The 19,846-nt window shown below is 43.9% G+C and overlaps 2 protein-coding genes and 1 pseudogene across 2 annotated transcripts; all 3 read right to left on the bottom strand.

The window, feature by feature from the left end:
- Window positions 1-2,829: 2,829 nt before the first annotated feature.
- LOC147669042 (endogenous retrovirus group PABLB member 1 Env polyprotein-like) lies at window positions 2,830-4,341 on the bottom strand (annotated as a pseudogene).
- A 9,230-nt stretch (window positions 4,342-13,571) lies between these two features.
- LOC147669041 (uncharacterized) lies at window positions 13,572-14,510 on the bottom strand. Its single transcript, XM_086948266.1, has one exon. The coding sequence runs from the start codon at window positions 14,508-14,510 to the stop codon at window positions 13,572-13,574; it is 939 nt and encodes a 312-aa protein (XP_086804392.1).
- A 1,857-nt stretch (window positions 14,511-16,367) lies between these two features.
- Window positions 16,368-19,277, bottom strand: LOC147669040 (uncharacterized). The gene is made up of 2 exons (XM_086948264.1): window positions 18,035-19,277; window positions 16,368-17,293 (listed from the first exon to the last, which is right to left on the bottom strand). The coding sequence occupies exons 1-2, from the start codon at window positions 19,275-19,277 to the stop codon at window positions 16,368-16,370; spliced, it is 2,169 nt and encodes a 722-aa protein (XP_086804390.1).
- Between the last annotated feature and the right edge of the window lie 569 nt (window positions 19,278-19,846).

The raw sequence follows: 19,846 nt of genomic DNA, 5'->3' as shown, positions 1-19,846 counted from the left end.
GGGATCTATAAAAAAGATCTCGACCTAGTCGTCATTTGGAGAAAAAAAGGAGAAAAAATGCATCCTTTCACCCTGCATAATAAAAAGCTAGGGCATAAGTCAAGGATTGACTACTTTTGGATCAGCAGCGAACTCACAGAGAACGTCAAAAAAGTATCGCACCTACCAGCTCTTTTGTCCGACCATTCGGCTGTGCAAATACAACTACAGGTCACAGCAAAAGAAATGGAAAGAAGATTCACAGTAGAGAGGACCTTGCTACAAGATGAACATATAATAAGTGAACTGGAAACTGAAACAAAACATTTCTTTGAATTAAATGCCATAGGTACCACAAAACAAATAACATGGGATGCTTTCAAAGCTATTCTAAGAGGTAAACTGCTGAGTCTAGGGGCTCGCAAAAATAAGCAATTAAAGCAAGAGATCTCAGATCTGGAAAACAACATTCACTCTTTAGACATCGCCATTTCCAACGAACGAGAAGAAGGCAGGAAACAAGAACTTCTCCTACAAAAACAGCATCAGGAGGATAAAATTAAAGAGGTCTTGGAAGAAAAATTAAGAAAGAAATGGGACTCTAGCAAACTAGCAAAGCATGAATATGGTGAGGGCTGCGGAAAGTGGTTGGCATGGAAACTTAAAACTGACTTAGTCAGAAACAAAGTGAGAAGTATAACCCAAGATGATCAAACAGGACAAAACTCCGATGAAAACATCATTAGGCAAGAATTCTGTAAATTCTTTAAAGAGCTTTATACGGAACCCGCAAGATCCGTTGATTAATTCCTACTTGGAAGATGTTCCACTCCTAAAACTTACGGAGGAAGAAAAGGAAGATCTGAACAAAGAAGTCCAAGAAGGCGAAGTGGCCGATGCCATCAAAAGTCTAAAAAAAGGAAAAGCAGCGGGACCGGACGCTTTACCGTACGAACTATATCTGGCATTAAGAGATATTCTACTTCCACATATTACAGAATTAATCAATATAATTCTTAAACAGCACGAAGCCATACCAGATTCCTGGAATGATGCTATAATTACAATTATTCTAAAACCAGGAAAAGACCCAGCCAGATGCGAATCATACCGCCCGATTTCACTGCTGAACGCAGATTATAAAATCTTTACTAAAATCATGGCATCGCGATTGGGGAAAGTACTGCCGAAACTGCTGCATCAAGATCAAAAAGGGTTCGTCAAAGGGAGGAATTTGCACGAAATCACACAACAACTTTTAACTGCAATAGATATCGCAATTAACGAAAAAACTCCTCTCACTATACTCACTGTTGATGCCGCAAAGGCTTTTGACAGGGTCAATTGGGCCTTCCTAGAGAAAGTTATGGACAAAAATAACATTGGACTAACTTTTATAAATATGGTAAAGCAAATATACAAAGCTCCAAGATCCAAGGTTTTAATAAATGGTAATCTCACGGAAAATATAAGGATAAGCAGAGGAACGAGGCAGGGTTGCCCACTCTCACCTTTACTCTTCAATTTGTATATTGAACCACTAGCGAACAAACTAAGAAATAGTAAAGAAATCACTCCATTTAAGCATCACACATGGGAGAAGAAAATCGCCTTATATGCGGATGACTTAATGATTTTTACAGACGATTACCTAAGAGCGAAAAAGACAATAGAAGAAACAATAGGAGCATTTGGGAAAGTTTCAGGATACCTGGTAAACCAAACAAAAACAGAGATTATGACTTGGAACACCCGATTTAAAAGTCACAACATAAAAAATGAAATCAGATACCTAGGAATCCTAGTGAATCAAGACATAGAAAAGATCTCGCAACGCAACTTGACCAAGGTAGCCGGAGAAGTAAGGAAACTGCTCAAGACATGGACATCCTTACCATTAAGTCTGATTGGGAGATCAAACATAGTCAAGATGACCATGAGGTACTGGGTTTTTAAGAACCGGCAAAGAACCGGCAACCCAGCGGTGCCAGGGGATCAACACACCAGAGACCTCGGGTTCTCCTGAGTCAGACCTACAGAAACTTCAGAGTCTTCCAGGTGGAGTCAAAGATTCGTTTATTGGCTGCAACCAAGGTGACAGGGTCCTAGAAGTACAAAGCAAGTATATTCAGGAGACTGCACACTTTTACAAAGTCAGGCTTCTCTTCTTATACATAGTATTCAGCCTTGGGCACGACATTCCTTGGATTCGTGGTATTTCATTTACGGTTACTGATTACAAAAGAAAAGCAGAGTCATAATGACATGTACATATTTCACGTCGTGCTGCCCATAACAAATCATCAGGCAAGGCCCAACATTTCATCAGATATCGCTGGACCCCTAATAAAAATGGTCACCTCCCCATCATAAAGCAAGTGAAGAAAAGGAGTGGAGAAAGATGTGAGCGAGATATGGCAGGAGTGCGCGCTGAAATGGTTTTATGGCTGGTTGAGCCTAGATGCTATCTTGTTCGGCCACTGGGAGGGGACTGACCTAACGAGTTCGGCCTGGGGCAATGGTTCTAACTTGTACTGGGGTCAGGAAGAAGTCGATTAAGGAGTATGTGTCCTTGTGGAATCAAATCAACTGGATTAAGGCCTATGTAAAGGGCAACATGCAGCTAAGGGTTTTAGAAGGTAAATGACGATTTCGAGGTGACATCGTCACTCGAATACGCCGAAAATACATGTACTTGATGTACTCGTCATTCTCGGTCTTTTGATACCAAATTCGTTCTATTTCGACGAAGTTTTTATTCTCGAGTCTAGTACTATTATATGAATCCAGATTTTTCAGTACCACAGACCCTCCTTTTGCCCTAACATAGGGAATTAATCTATCCTCATGTTAATCTGAGTCCAGATCTATATTTTTAAAGTCATTGAGATGTTGCTGCAACATCATTCTAGTGCTGAGCTCATGTCCTGACACAGGTTTCCTTACACATAATGTAGCGCAGAGGCCACATATTGCAGGAGCACACTGTATGCATAGACAGAACAGGAAAAGAATGGCTAAGACCATCCCAATGACCATCAAAATTTTCCATCCCCAGGCAGATATCAGTCCCCAGAACCATCCCATTAATGACCAATCTCCTTTATCCACATGAATAGATTCGGAAATTTTATGTAGTTTGGAGATGGCCCCGTATACTGTTGGAGCATTATCTGGAATAAAAATGCAACAACTGGACTGGATCAATTTGCATACTCCACCTCGGTCCGCAAGTATTACATCCAAAGCAACCCGGTTCTGAAGGGTCATAAGTCGATCCGACTGGAGCTCAGCAGTCAGGTTACTAAGGGCACCAGCAGTTTCAATCACGGTGTATTCAACTACCCTTGTCAATTGCCTAATGTTTCTGCTGTTAACCATGGGTCCCCAGAACGGCAGAAACCCAAGTGCAAAATCACCAAATTCTTGACCTGTAGTGTCTTCTTTACTCAAGACACCTCTAACTACCCTTGTCCGATGGTAATCCGCCGCTGCTGTGTAGGTGGGAGGTAACAGGAATGAAACAAAACATGAGCCCGAGAAGTCAGGGGGCAACCATGTATAGGCTCTATCGTGGCAGATGAAATAAGTGCCCTTAGCTGCTAAAAACGGCAGGGGAAGTCTGGGATCCAAAAACGTAGGTTTCTGTACAGACACTCTTCCCAAGCTGAGCTCTGGGATTCCTACCAATGCCTTGCAGACACAGGTGACCTTGATGGGGTATGATCCAGATAGGGGACGATCTTTTGGCTTGCTGCTTTTCACTTAAGGTAGTGCCATATCCGGTCACGTTCCAACCTACATATGCAAGTATCTCATCATCCGGGGTATCTTCGTAAGAAGTTACTTCCTTGATCATGTCAACTATACCCTTGACTAGGGCGCTAGTCTTGAGGTTATCTTTTACAGAACGTAGGGGTTGGATTTCTCGTGCATATATGAACATTGTCCTATATGCCCATACTGACCATTGTGACTAAATGGCAGGACCAGATAGGGGATACCTCTATCCGTGGTGTGGGGCATGAGACCACACACCCAATAGTTGGTTGTGTTCATTACAAGTTGGTGTTGGTGCAATAACTGAACGAAAGAGTTATTAATGAACTCTAATCTCCTATTTGATTCGTGGTCAGGAAAAGGGTGGAAAGAATGAGAGGGAACAGTAGGAGGAGGTATGGGTGATGTAGTGGGCGCAAATGTCACATGAAAAGAGAACAAAACATAGCTTATCAAAAAGACCATTACGCTAAATAGCATAAAAATACACATTATTATAAAATTTCTCTTCGTTACTGTTTTCAAAAGTCTCTGCTTAAAGTTCATTTATTTGGCAGGCCTCTCCACATCAGGAAACTCCATCCTCTCTAAGGTGCTGCCCGCGGTGGTAGGTTGTTTCTGCTAAAGGATGCTTCCGTCAGTCTAGGGCAGCTCCCTTGGACCAACTGGAACCAGCGACCTATCGTCGTCAGCTGCACCCAAAAGTCTTTAATCAACCGCGACCCTAGCAGCGGAACCCGGATGGCGGTTCGAAAAAACAAAAATAAGCAAGTTACCTAGATGGGAGAATCTGCACTTTCAAAAATAGGATTTGGGAAAAACACACAATTTTTTATTAGTCCACAGGTTTTTTCTCGGATCATAAAATAAATCACTTTTACTTTAGTCTGTTTTTCTTGGTCGTAAATTGTAGCGTCTTTTCCCGGGTACTGTCTGGTCCAGAAACAGTAGCTCAGGTTCCACAGAGTTCAATTGTTCTGGTGGTGGCGTAGTGTCTTGAAGAATGTTCCCACTTTCGTAATCAGGATTAGCTTCTTTTACACGTTTTGTGCGCTCTGAGTCAGTGCCTCCTTTCCGGACCCATTGGTCATGTGGCAGAGGGAAGGGTATCTTCTTACAATAGATCCGGTGGACCCAATTGGCCTTCCCCTCCACTCTAACAGTCGACCTTGTAGACAGGAGGACGAGGTGAGGCCCGGTCCACCTGGGCTGGTCGTTTCTTGTTCTCCGGAAATTCCGGACCAACACCCAGGAACCGGGGTCAATGGAGTGATCCGGTGTCTCAGAGACCGGAGGCAAGGTGTTGTGGACCTGTTGATACAAAACACGCAATTTAGCCGTCAAGTCATACAAATAGTCAAGCAAAATTGGGTGTTGCAGCTCGCTAAACTTCGTGGGCCTAGGCACTCCCCATATGTTGGCTGGCCGACCAAAGATTATTTCGTAGGGGCTGAGTTTCATTCGCGAATGCACAGTCATTCTGGTGGATAGGAGTGCTAAGGGTAGAGCGTCAGGCCATTTAAGACCTGTGCTTGCTTGGATTTTGGCCAATTTAAGTTTAAGCGTGCCATTGTAACATTCCACTAATCCAGCTGATTGGGGGTGATTTGCAGCGTGAAACTTCTGCCTAATGCCTAGCCCTTCACACACTCTTTTCATCACACAACCCACAAATTCACTTCCGTTGTCCGACCAGACCATTCTAGGCATTCCGAACCTGGGGAAGAACTCTTTCACAAGGGCTTTCGCTGTGGACAAGGCAGTATTGTCCCTTAGGGGATAGGCTTCTACCCATCTTGAGAAGGCACAAACAACCACGAGCACATATTTTAAGCTGTTGCACCTCTCCATGTGTATGAAATCTAGCTGCAAAACCTCGAACGGATACGTAGGAGGTGCAAAATGACCAGCTGGAGTTGGGGTTCCCCTACCAGGATTGTGCTTCAGGCATACCATGCAATTCTTGACGACATTCTCTGCACACTTGGGAATCCCTGAATTCTTCCACACTGGGGCCAACAACTCGCAAATCCCTTTCGCGCTGATATGGGCCATCCCATGAGCCATTGTAACCACTGCAGGCACATATGCATCGGGTAACAACCATCTCTGTCGCTCTGTCGATTCAGTCCAACAACCATTTGCATCCATTCTCCCTGTACTTTCTTTCCACATGCTTAACTCTTTCTCCGTGGCCTCAGCTTGGATGGACTTTACACTTTCTATCGTGTCTTCACATATTCCAACATCACCAGTCCATCTTTCTGGGCTCACAACATACATTCGGCTCATCATATTCTTTGCAGTTTCCTTAGCAGTTTCATCAGCAAATGCATTTCCACGACCAACATCATCAGTCACTTTCTTGTGTGCACTACATTTCACGACCGCTACTTTCAGGGGCAACGTCAGTGATTCAAGAAGCTCATTCACCAACTGACCATGCTGAATCTTAGCTCCATGCGAAGTCAGGAACCCACGTTCTCTCCACAATCGTCCAAAACTGTGAGCCACTCCAAAGGCATACTGGCTGTCGGTATAGACAGTCACTTTCATTCCTTTGGATAACACACATGCTCTCGTCAGTGCCACGAGTTCAGCGGCTTGAGCTGAACCATGTGGTATTCGCGCAGTTTCAACGATTGTGTGCAAAGTTGTGACAGCATATGAGGTAGTCACATTACCATTTGGGAGTTTAAAGCATGAACCATCTACCCACAATGTACCATCACATTCAGCAAGAGGAGTGTCGAATAAATCAACTCTCCCTTTCGTCTCTTCCTCTGTTCTGAGGAAACAATCGTGCTGTTCTGAAGCATCTGATTCCTCAGCAATTGGAAACAATGTGGCTATGTTCAAGGTACTGCACCTTTTTATGTGCACGTGGCTCGCTAGTAGCGTCAATTCATAACTGGTCAGTCGAGCGCTAGTTAAGTGCTGTGTCTTTGTCCTATTTAACAATGTCTCTACCGAATGCGGGACCATCACGATTAGTGTATTATTCATTACTAGTCCTGCAGACTGTCGAATAGAAACAGCTGCTGCTGCTGTGGCCCTTAAACAACTTGGCAACGCTCTTGCTACCGGATCCAAAGTTGACGAAAAATAGGCGCATGGCCGCTGTCTATCTCCGTATAACTGAGTCAGTACGGACAATGCACAGCCCTCCTTCTCGTGGACATATAATGTGAAAGGCTTACTGTAGTTGGGGTTACCTAACACAGGAGCCAAACATAATGCTGTGCGTAATTCGAGAAAACTTTTCTGACACTCGTCAGACCAAGGAATGGGATTGGGTGTATTTTTGCACGTTAGTGTCAATAAGGGTTTGGCTAATAGTGAAAAATTTGGAATCCACTGTCTACAGTACGATGTTATGCCCAAGAAAGCGCGTACTTCTCTCTGCGTTCTTGGCACATGCAAATTTGCTATTGCCTGAATTCTTTCTGGGGTCAGTTTCCTCCCCTCCTTCGATAAGAGATGACCTAAGTAGGTCACTTCTTGTCGGCAATATTGAAGTTTGGAAAGTGACACCTTGTGATGCAGGTCACATAGATGACGCAGTAACGTCAACGTGGCCATTTTACAAATTTCCTCAGTATCTGCAGCGATGAGTAAATCGTCCACGTACTGTACGAGGGTGGAACCTTTGGGCAAAGCCATTGTGTCAAGCTGACTTTTCAGTGCTTGACTGTATATTGAGGGGCTTTCACAGTAGCCTTGAGGGGCGCGCTTAAAGCGGAAGCTGCGACCACCTAAACTAAAGGAAAAAATATCCCTGCTTTCCTCAGCAATCGGGATACTGAAGAAGGCATTCTTCAGGTCAATCACCGAAAACCAGGAGGCAGATGCTGGAATCATCGTCAATAAAGTTGTAATGTCGGGGACAACTGGGAATTGTGGCACTACTATCTTATTTACTTCTCTAAGATCAATCACGAATCTATACACAGGTGGCTGAGAAGGGTCAGTTAGTTTTAAAACAGGCAGAACAGGACTATTGCAAACATTTCCTCGTGTTTCTTCAATTACGTCTTTTTCAATCAACTCGTAAACAATCGCTAGCAAAGCTTTTTCGCCCTCATTGGATATTCGGTATTGGGGAATTCGTGGCATTTTGACATTCGACTTCAATGTTACAACATATGGTGGAATTTCTAAGAGACCTACATCATTCGGACCAGTAGCCCAAAGAATATCTGGGAGAAGTGCCAATTCTGCTGGAAGTGCATCTCTTGACAAATACATGGGAGAAACCACTTTCTTACCTAAAGTAAGTTGTACTCCTGAGGGGGAACAGTACAAAGTCGCATACAATCTTTTCAGTAAATCTAATCCTAGCAAATTTTCACCACAACCTGTTGTCAAAATAAGGGGTGCTTCGAATTCACAAGGACCAACAGAAAGAGATAACGGGTCAGAAATCGGATTTCTAACCGGGGCGCCAGAAAAACCTACCGAAACATTCATTTCGCCAGACAAAGGTGCGCCAGGGAGTTTGGAGTGCATAATAGAACTCTTTGTAGCACCAGTATCCAGCAGAAAAGGTTCTGACACACCCGATGTAATCACCTCAACGTAAGGTCCACTCTGATCTACTGGAACTGAAACAACTCCCTCTCCTTGTCTAAGGCTGTCCTAGCAATCGTTATTCTCCCACTGCTCATTTTCTGTGTAATACTCATCAACGTAGTATTGAGCTGTCCTGTCAGATACGTTATTTTGCTGATCAAACCTGTTCATAGAGTTTTGCGGTGGAAGGGGACGTGCGTCCTGAGGGGCGTTTCCACGCCCTCTACCTCTAGGCGCTTGCTGACTACCACGACCTCTTACGCCAGAAAATCCATTTGCGCGTTGTGGTAGGGCAGGACAGTCATATTTGTAATGACCCTCTTGTTTGCAGTATAAACACTGATTAGGACCTACGCGGTTTTGATTGTAATCGAATCTCTGCAAGTTCCTCGGAGGCTGCTGAAAAGTGTTCTGATAGTGATTCGGACCATTATTATTTTTATTACCACCACCACGTGGCGGATAGGCTTGCTGTAGCAAAACCTTCGTTTTGAGTTCTCTAGTTTTCTTCTCTACTTTATCTTTCTCATCTTTGTCTCTATTCTCGTAGTACTGTGCGGTAGCTAGTATCTGGGCTGAAGATGAGACTGCCCAAGAACTTTCCGAATCCTTTAATTTCCTACACAAATCTGGAAGCAGATTGTGCACAAATTAATCGACAAACAATCTCTGACCACCTTCTGTGGTCATATCCTGACCGCTGTGGTCAATGAATGTTTCTTCAAATCTGGTGAAGAAATCTGAAACAGTTTCTTCTTTCTTCTGCTTGCATGCAGATAACTTATCCCAATTTACGCGTATTGCAGGCATTATCGTTTTCATGTAATCTATTATTCTACCAGGTAGTTCCGCTATCAGAGGCTCAGGCTTGGCACCACCGACTTGTCGAGCATCCGTAGCAGTAATATTAGCCCACGTGTCACCTAATTCTTGGTCATGATCTACATGACGAATTTTTCCCCATAACGGCTGTGGAACAACGTTCCCGAATAACATATCGATATCAGCCAAATTCATTATACATGACCCAGCAGTTTGCGACAATTCTTTATAGTACCCTGCAGGATTTTTACGCGGATCTGGTAGCGTTTGTTTGAGTGCTAAAACTTCAGCTCGCTTCCATGGGACGTGTACCCATACGCGGTGAAAGTGTGGCAGAATAGGTGGGACAGCTGTCGCGTCACCCTCTCTCCACTGTGGGGGAACTTCTCTCATAGGGTATTTTCGTGCCTTTTTCCTACTAGATGTACTAGATTCCGATGGTGACCCAGAACTGCTTCCCTTACTTCGATATGATAATAGCATTTCAACTGCTTTTTCCACATCGGGACCTACAATCATACCCTGTCCAAACTTAAACCTTATACGACACATCTCTTGTGGGAGGCAATCCTGATCATTGTCTTCTAAATCCTCGCAAAGAAAAACACACATCTGTTCGAACACTTATCTCTGTGTCGCTGCTTCCCATTGATGAAAGACTTCCATGACAGACTGTAAATCATACTTTGCAGTGTCCATGACCCATTTCCGAGCTAAACTATTCAGTGAATCTCTCTCTTGATAATCAGGTAGTTGACTTCGCAACTGTCTTCTACTTATGTTAGGTGTGGTAAATAAATAATTAAATACCGGTTCTATTTTTGACTGGATACAATATAAACAGATAGCTCAATAAATAAGAGTCAAGATTCGAGGTAGCTAGAGTTAACAGGCTTTAATCAGGCATAAAGGACAGGAACAGGACAGCCTGCATGGGAATAGGATGGCAGCTGCCGGGGGCAGGAGAATAGTGCTAACATCAAATAACAGTGCATTAGTATATATACTAAAACAATTACATTTCATTCAATACAGGAGGCGTAACAGTGGGCGTGTCTTGTAGCAGTCGCGAAAGATAAGGCATAAAGTGGGTGTAACAAGAGGCGTGTACATAGACATGTGGTATGAACGTCACAGAAGTGTCATGAATGGGGCGGAAACATGAAGGGGGCTACCTAAGGAGCTGGGACCTCTGACCTAGTGGTGCGCGCAAACGGGCAATGACGTGTTACCAGGGAGAACTGGGGGCTATGACTTCTGCACTAGAAGAGGAGACTAAAGTCTGCGGAGTCAGGGCGACATGTACCTAAAGCATATCTAGTATCTGGTGTTTGGAGAACATGTTGATAGAATCCAAAAGTTATCAGGGCGAAGGCTACTTGACACTAAGACTGGTGCATACATTATTCTAAATGTATTGTGTGTGCGAGGAATATTCTATGAACATTAATACAGTATTTCTCTTACATGGAGACAGAAAGGCTAGACCATGACGGAAATTATTGATGCGATTCAGTAGCTTAGGAATGCAGAGAAGGAGGGCTGGACTGATAACTAGAAGCATAACATACTCTTGGCAGACTGGGAGGCAGAGCCAGGCCGGGCCGGGCACTGTGAGGCAGGATGTAAGTGAAGGGTCAGGGATGCAGGTGGGGGCTGTATCGCACCTCGGAGAGGGTTCAGGAGACAGGAGCTGAATCTGATGTCCGGGCCCTTTTGAGGCCTAGAAACGGGGCCTTTTACTGAATTATCGTGCACACTGTAAAATGTGGCAACGCAGGTTTACATAGGCCTAATATTCGTTGCTTTCACGGGAACTAGAAACTGGCATACTAGAGTTGGACACAACTAGGATTGCGTCTTTAATCGATCATAAGGAGTACATATGCATATTAATCATGCACATATAACTTAGGATGTGGAACACGTAGGGACACAGAACATGGCAAAATTTACTTTTCCACATTCCCTCCTTGTGCCCTACGTTTCCATCAGGAAACATCAATATTCATGATACCATCTATCATTTCATATAGCATCATTTGCTCGTCTCGAATTGTCTTGGAACGGGACTTAGGACTAGGAATACAGGATATAGCACAAATGCCGCAAATCGCAGGGCCACATTGTAAACAGAGGCAGCAACTGAATATGATCATTACTGCTATACCTAGGAATGACAATACTTTCCATCCCCAGACAGAAATTATACTCCAGAGCCAACCGGACCATGTCCAGGTGCCTGGATTCTGGTGTAACTGATGGGCAATTTTATGAAGTCTGGTTATAGCTGAATAAACAGACGGCGCGTTATTAGGAATGAAAATGCAGCAACTAGATCCGATGACTCTACATGCTCCTCCTCTATCGGCCAGTATGACGTCAAGAACGAGACGATTTTGGAGCACGACAAATCTCATAGCAGATTGCTCTTCGGTTAAGTTACCTAGAGCAGAAGTAGTCTCATTCACTACTGCTTCAAGGGTTCTGGTTAACCTACGTATTAGCTTACTATTCTGGACAGGGCCTATAAAGAAGAAGAAACCTTTATTGAAGTCTTGATACTGTTCTAGAGTAGTTTCAGTTTGATCGACAATCGGGGACTCAATCTCCCTTCTATGTCTAAGGTGTACTAGATGTGTGTTTCTATGATAATCAGATGGGGCTAGAAAAACTGGTGGCAGTAGGAAGGCAATGTAACATGTTCCATCCCAATCGAGGGGCAGACGAACATATGCGGTCTGACCACAAACAAAATAAGAATAACGTGAGGCCTTGAAAATAGATTTCCCACTGTCACTATACTTGACAATAATAGTACAATCACTATGTCCTACATGTGCGGAACCATTCTTTCTGACACATAATTCGCCTTTGACTGGTAATACTGAAATAGCAGGCAAATCTGGAGTGGTATCGGATTGAACATTCAGGACCATGAAATTCGAGGAATAATTACCTAAATCATATACTTCATTTTCTAGATCCAACCCTGTTCTATGGGGAAGACCTTGGTTATCTGGGAAACATGTTCTATTCAGAAGGGACATATCAGTTGAGAATGACGTTAACGTGGACCATGCTCCACACGAACCATTATGTGAAAACGGATAAGGAAAGAGTGGCAGAACTCCCTTCGGTGTCTGGAAAGGGGGGAGTCGACCACACACCCAACAATTAGTGGCATTGCTGGTCTGGTGTGAATAATGTAACATTCTGATAAAGGTATTATTTCGCATAGCAAGACGATAGGATAGCTCATGAGGAGGCAGATCACTAAATGTGTGCTCTACTGTAGTATTAGAAAACATATGTACATGTGACATTGGAAAACATAAATGAAAAGCATAACTTGTGCAGGAAACCATAAGACTCAAAAACATAAGAAATAACAAAGTAACGATGCATCTACTGCATACATTTTTCCGATAACGGATTCTCTTAGAGTTTTGACTAACTCTCTCACTATGGGGGTCTATCTCATACATGTCAGAAACCTGTCTAACCGTTTCACCCGAGAGGGACTTAGACAATTAAACTGGCTGACTTATTTTACTAGACCGGAGTTTCTTTTTATACTCCTGTTGCGGAGTTTCCTCTGACTGGGGAACTTTGAGTTCAGAGTCTGTTTTTAGGCAGTCTTTAGAAATTGGACAGTCCTTAGCAAATGTCTTTTGTCGGAGTCCATGAAACTTCTTGATGTGGGACAGATGGACCCATCCTTTTCTTCCCTCCAGTTTGGCCGCAGTCCTGGTTGTGAGCAAGACCATACGAGGCTCCTTCCAACGGGGCTCCAGTGGACTTGAACGATCAAAATTCCGGACCAATACGAGGTTTCCTGGAACGATTTCATGCGGTTTCACCTCGGTGTTGTCTGGAAATGCGGCGGCAACCTGTGAACGACAAGAGTGTAGGGCAGACATCAAGGAAGCTAGGTAATCTGTCAGCATATTACTGGAAACGTCTGTAATACTGCGGGGTCTAGGTGTACCCCACATATTTGGGGGGCGGCCGAATACGACCTCATACGGGGACAGACCTGATCTGGAATGTGCAACCATCCTCATGTAGAATAAAGCAACTGGCAGGGCAACTAGCCAGTCTACACCTTTCTCTTTACAAACTTTGGCAATGCGGATTTTCAGAGTCTGATTATGTCTCTCTACGAGACCGGCTGCTTCAGGATGGCGCACACAATGGAACTTCCACTGGTACCCTAACAGAAGGGAAACATGCTTCATTAACTCAGATGAGAATGGCTGGCCGTTATCTGAATACACGACCCTAGGGAGTCCATAGCGGGGAAAGAACTCACGAACCAACTGCTTGGCAGTGGTCGCAGCTGTGTAATCTGGAACTGGATATGCTTCTGTCCACCTGGACAAAACGCATACAACTACGAGGACATACTTGAAACCTCAACATCGCTCCATCTGAATATAATCCATCTGGAGGACTTCAAAAGGGTGGTCAGGAGGTTGGAATCCACCTTGTTCCACCGGGACACTTTTACCTGGATTGAACTGACAACATATCATAGAGGTACGGACTTTCTGCTTGGCTGCAGCTCGTAAATGTTTGTTAAACCAAATGTTCTGGATACTGTCTAACATGGCTTTTTCTCCTAAATGTGCAGGACTATGTGCGGTATTAATAATGACTTGAACCATTGAGTCGGGGAGAAACCATGTGGCTTTTCCCTTCGTCAACCATCCTTGATCTGTCTGGACCCCTCCTTGTTCGGACCATTTCTTGATTTCATCGGGAGTAGCATGTAACTGTATGTCTATAACATCTTGTGTAGGGTCCTTAACTGTCATACAAGTAGTCTGTTCTGGAATGGGTGTCTGTGTTGTGTTAACTGGAATGTCTGGAGTCTGAGCTGTAAGCTTGGCTGTTCGATCTGCTAGATCATTACCTTGAGAAATAATGTCAGTAACTTTCTTATGTGCTTTGCACTTCATGATAGCGATAGCTGTCGGTAAATGTATTGCATCTAACAGAGCTTGAATGAGGAGACCATGCTGAATCTTGGTTCCATGAGAAGTCATGAAACCTCTCTCCTGCCAGAGTACTCCGAAGTCGTGTACGACTCCGAATGCATAACGTGAATCTGTATATATGTTTACTTTCAGGTTCTTGGCACGTATGCAGGCTTGGGTCAGAGCGACTAGCTCTGCTGCTTGAGCAGACAGGGTGTCAATACGGTGTGTCTCTATAACTTCAGTTTCAGTAGTCACTGCATACGCGGCTACTAGTTCTCCTGTACTTGTTCTCATACATGAACCATCCACATAAAGTGTCAGGTCGGGATCGGGTAATGCAATATCTGTCAGGTCTTGTCTTGGCTTTGTCATAGTGTTAACAACTTCCACACAATCATGTGTGGCAGGATTTGAATTAACTGACGGTAATAGTGTAGCTGGATTTAAAACGTTGCAGCGTCTGATTTCTATGTGTGGCTGGAACAGTGTCAGTTCATAACCTGTTAAACGTGCAATTGTCAAGTGCTGGGTCTGTGTTCGGTTTAAAAGAACTTCCACAGAGTGTGGAACTTGTACTGTCAGGGAGTGTCCTAACACTATGGAATCACTTTGTCTGATAGCTAGTGCCGTGGCTGCAACTGATTTGAGGCACGCAGGCAGAGCCTGGGCTACTGGATCTAATGTGCTAGAAAAATAAGCACAGGGCTTGTACTGTCCTGCTTGATCTTGTGTGAGAACAGATAATGCAGTACCTTCACGTTCTGTGACAAAAAGTGTAAAAGGCTTACTGTAGTTCGGTGTAGCTAGAACAGGAGCTTGGCATAAAGCTTTCTTTAACTCATTAAAAGCAAGTGTATGTTCGGATGTCCAAGGGAGAACAGTCGATACAGCTGTCTCCTGTGTCGTTAACTGTATCAGTGGTTTGGCTAGATATGCGTACTGAGGAATCCATTGTCTACAGTAAGAAGTGAGGCCGATAAAAGCTCGTACCTCCTTCTGGGTCTTGGGCTGCGGAAGACATGCTATTAACTGGATACGGTCAGGTGTCAACTGCCTACCCCTCTTGGACAGTAAGTGTCCTAAGTAGACCACTTGCTGGACACAGAATTGAAGCTTCGAAGGGGACACCTTGTGCCCCATCTCGGCTAAGAAATACAGAACTGTAAGTGACGCACGCTCGCAATCACGTTCAGAACGGGCTGTGATTTGTAGATCATCGACATACTGGAGCAGGGCAGTGTCAGTTGGCATGTGAATATTGTCTAGTTGTCTCTTGAGTGCTTGACTGTAAATACTAGGGCTTTCTGTGAAACCTTGAGGAGCTCGTGTGAATTTATAGCTCCTTCCATTTAAACAGAAACCGAAAAGGAACTGACTGTCTGGATGAATGGGAACACTGAAAAATGCATTCTTGAGGTCGATAACTGTGAAGAACGTAGCTTCAGAATCAATGGCTGTCAATAGGGAAGAAATATCTGGGACTACTGGGTACTGAGGAATGATACATTTATTAAGTTCTCGAAGGTTAATCACTAATCAATATACTGGAGGTGCATTTGGATCAGTACGTTTCATGACTGGAATGATAGGAGAATTACATACATTGGAGTCAGTTTCTACAACCACTCCTTGAACAATAAGCTCGTCAATAATTTTGGATAAGGCTGCTACAGCCTCAGGTGGCAATCTGTACTGTCTGATTCGTGGCAAAACTATACCTTGTTTCAGAGTCACACGATGGGGTGTGATGTGCATACAACCAACATCAGTTGGACCTTGTGCCCATAGATGCTGTGGAACATTCAATAATCTTGGATCAAAATCACGTAGTACATAGTGACCTTTAAAGTCGCGGAGGAACAGGCGGACTCCCTCTGGGGAGCAGCATATAATTGCACCTAATTCTTTTAATGTCTTGATGCCTAATAAATTTTCTGGACATGACTTTGTAAGTAACAAATCAGTAGTTCGGGACAATGGACCTACTTCTAGAGTAACTGGTTTTGAAATTTCATTTACAATGGGCTTTCCTGAAAATCCAAGGGAAACATTTCTAGAGCCTGAGAGCGGAGCCCCTGGAACCTCGTCATGACTGATGGTAGTCCTACTTGCCCCTGTATCAATCAGAAACTTTCTGTCTTTCCCTAATACTTGACTGTGTACATAGGGACCCTCTTGATCTACAGGTATCTCGATGAGAGGCAAGCCTACCTCCCTCTCTAGGCTGTTTCATGAATACTGCTGGTATTCTGGATACTCGGACTGTGCATACTGGTACATCTGCTGTGTAACATGCTGTGTTGCAGCGATAGGCTGCGGTATTGTAACTGTCTGTTGTGCATTCTGTGGTAACTGGGAAGTCTGTGAAACTTGTTCTTGTCTAGGCGGACGTGGTCTCTCTTTAGTCTTACCAGTAGCTATATTGTGTTTCAGAACTGCACACTCGTTTATAAAATGACCTGGCTGTTTACAATAATTGCAGGTCCCTTTAACGGGAGCTGCAGGATGACTGGCTTGATTCGTACCCCTCTTCTGACTGTCTTGGGGAACAGATTGTGCAACTAATACTTTCATTTTCGTGTCTTTCATACGTCTCCTTTCGTGTTCTTGTTCCTCCCTGATTCTGTTCTGGTGATACTGGAGCATCTGTAGCATCTGTGACGGAGTATTAGCTTGCCATGTACTTTCGACTTTTAAAACTCGATTTTTAACTTGTGGGCTTGAATTCTCGACTAGTTTAGTGACAAAAATATGAGGGTATGACTCGCTACTTGTCTTCAAACCACTATTAATAATAAAACATTTCTCGAATCTAGAATAAAAATCACTAGTATCTTCGTCTTGTTTCTGTTTGCAGGCTGAGATAGCATCCCAGTCTTCCTTTTTCGTGGCTAGTAATCTTGGCAAAACTTGTATTAACAGTTCGGGCAATTCTTTACATTTATCCCCAAGACCGGTACCTGGTACTCGTGTATTATCTTCAGCTTCTAGGGCTGTCCAATCTATCTTTTTCTCTCCCACCTCCCATTCTTTTTCTTTGAGTTTCTCATATATGCCCGCAGGCAACAGGACCTTTAACATTTTAATGATATCAGGATACATGTATTCTCCCATACGGAGCATGTCCTTTAATTCTCGATGGAACCCTGCTGGATCTTTATCATGACAGGGAATTAACTTTTTCATTTCTAAGAGTTCCATCTTTGTGATGGGGGTGTAAACAAACACTCGTTCTAGACCACCACCCTCTTTCTTGACTGGATGTACTTCTCGTAACGGATTCTGTCTGTCTATGTAGAATGATTTACTTTCTGGGGGTGAGACATGAACAAAATGCGGGTTCAGGAACGTTCGGTATTTGTGGCGCTGTTCTAGAATGACACTAATTAAATCGGTACCTAGACCTTTCCATCTGTACTGTAGTAACTCGTTTAATACATCATGTAGCGGACCTGGATCGGAATGCTGATCCTCATACAGTGTGATGAGGTGCTGGGCCATATACATACCCACCAGTCGCTGCTCGGCTGGGGGCAGTTTCAGAAACATTTGTGCCACTATTTCGTCTGCAAAAGTGGTAGAATCAGTAGTCCACCGGACTGCTGATCGGGCTAGTTCTTGTTCACGCATAGTACTAAGTTCACCATAACCTATTCGTGATTTCAGAATGTGATCGGTAGCTTGGAATACTTGTTCTAGGGAACATTGTTCTGGTACTGGAGTGGGAACAGTTTTCTTGTAGTCTGGACGTGAATGTCTGTCGGAAAGTCTAGTTCTACCTACATACGCTATTCTGGAAGGATTCTCGTCGTCTACCTCTTCCGTAGAAGAGTCATTTTCTTTCTCGGTTGCTTGTATTGCTTCTCGTTTCTCGTGTAACTTTATTATTTCTTTACGGATTTTCTTGTACATACTCTCTATAAAGTTCTGTGTCTTGTGTCTTCCCTCGGCTATATGGTCACTCCACCTAGTCAGGACTTTCATTTCTTCTGGATCTTTTCCTGGATAATCTTGTTCTCTTATTAAACAGTTAATTAAGAACTTTAAAAGCATGAGCTGAGTCTCGACTTTTCTCTGAACCATGGCTTCGCGAATACTTTCTGGATCTCTTCCTGTACGGATAAAACGATATATTCTGTCTAGATATTCTTTCATATTGGGCAGGGTGTCCAAATAGTCGGTCACCCTTCTTAAACGTAATGAATATATGACCATGTGGCCATCGCCTGAAACTGGATCATAACAACATTCAGTAAGTGCTCGCTTGATATCTGTGAAGGTATGAACTTTTGGCGTACGCTGTAACGCTAGTTCATGTAGCGTCATACGTCTGTGTTGAGGCGGGGTACGAGGAGAACCTCCCCCCGCGGCTCCTAAACTGGAATCGTCGGTGTGCACTGTAAGTGCTGGCAGAGTGACTGGTAGAACGGGTACATGTACTGTAGGCTGGACCGGGGGTGCTGTAACATTAACTGGACCCACAGGACCAGTGGCTGGAGGAACAGGAATTACATTATTTACAAGAGCTGGCGGGACAGGATTTGCATATTCTGGGACTGTGTCGTCCAAATAGGACGAGAGAAAAATATCAGCTGCGGTCGGTTTATGACGTAGCTTAGTCGGAACTAGTGATGGCGGAAAATTACTGGATGCTTCCGGGGTTGCTTTTGGCAAGCCCTCGGCAAGAAGAGGGTACATACCCTTAACAAGGGCATTTCTCTGTCTGTCTGACTGTTCTGCTTTGACTCGTTCACCTATTTCGATTAATTCCCTTTCTTGGGCTTTCTCTGAGCATTCTCTACTTAATTCTGTTTTTCTGAATTCTTTTTCGGTTCTTTTATGAGATTCTTTGCACCATAACTCGATAGCATCTTTCTGGGACTGTCTGGATTTCTTTTTCCATAATGCTTCTTCTACTCGCATGATGCACTCGGCATCCCATGTGCCTGATACAGGCCATCTATATTTCTCTTCGAGATGTCTGGTATAATCAGACCATAAGTCTAGATATATTATGGCACTTAAGCCATGCTTGTGATACATAAAATGTCCTGGACTGTCCCTAGGAGGGACAGGGACTGCTTCCTCGAGCAGCCCTTTTCTGGTTTTTAACTGACGTAATTTAGAGAACAGAGGCATTCTTTTATGCTAGAATCTGAACACAATACAATACACGATAAACACAATAATAACTGGAGAAAACAAATCATTCATACCACGACATTGAAAACACATTAATAAACATTTAAAATAACAGTTCGGACAGAATATTACCTGGAATACTGAGAACAGAACACATGAATTTCTCGAGAACGGAACTTACTAGAGTTACTAGATGCACTGCTGAAACAGTACGAAACATACCGGTCCCATAAAGAGACACGTCAGGACCCGCATCCACCTAGGTGGACACTTCGTGTTGGATCTGTGTACCCAAACCCACGGACCAGAGACAAATTAGTTGACCCTGTCTGGATACTACCCCAGCAACGGTACTCACCGGGCAGCAAGAATGGAAGGCCTCGGACTGGACTGGACTGCTACGACGACGGACTACGAACTTCGGACTTCAGTTACGGGTGGGCCTCCGGATACCTCGGACCTTGTACTCTCGGCTTGGGCTCTGGTCGGGACTCGCCGCGTTCCTCCACCGCCTCGTCTGGATGCTGGACCGCAACCCCCGTCTCCTCCGTGGGCCTGAGGGATAC

The sequence above is a fragment of the Lissotriton vulgaris genome, unplaced genomic scaffold (genome assembly GCF_964263255.1).
Source record: "Lissotriton vulgaris unplaced genomic scaffold, aLisVul1.2 SCAFFOLD_1247, whole genome shotgun sequence".
Classification (NCBI taxonomy): domain Eukaryota; kingdom Metazoa; phylum Chordata; class Amphibia; order Caudata; family Salamandridae; genus Lissotriton; species Lissotriton vulgaris.
This window is presented reverse-complemented; position numbering and strand designations above follow the sequence as displayed.

Bases quoted from the DNA above. Each gene is read 5' to 3' on its own strand.
- LOC147669040 (XM_086948264.1), bottom strand. From the start codon at position 19,277: ATGCCTCTGTTCTCTAAATTACGTCAGTTAAAAACCAGAAAAGGGCTG. The intron at 17,294-18,034 runs GTAAAGAAATAA...GTCATGATAAAG, and splicing joins GAGTATGTACAAGAAAATCC to ATCCAGCAGGGTTCCATCGA.
- LOC147669041 (XM_086948266.1), bottom strand. From the start codon at position 14,510: ATGACAAAGCCAAGACAAGACCTGACAGATATTGCATTACCCGATCCC.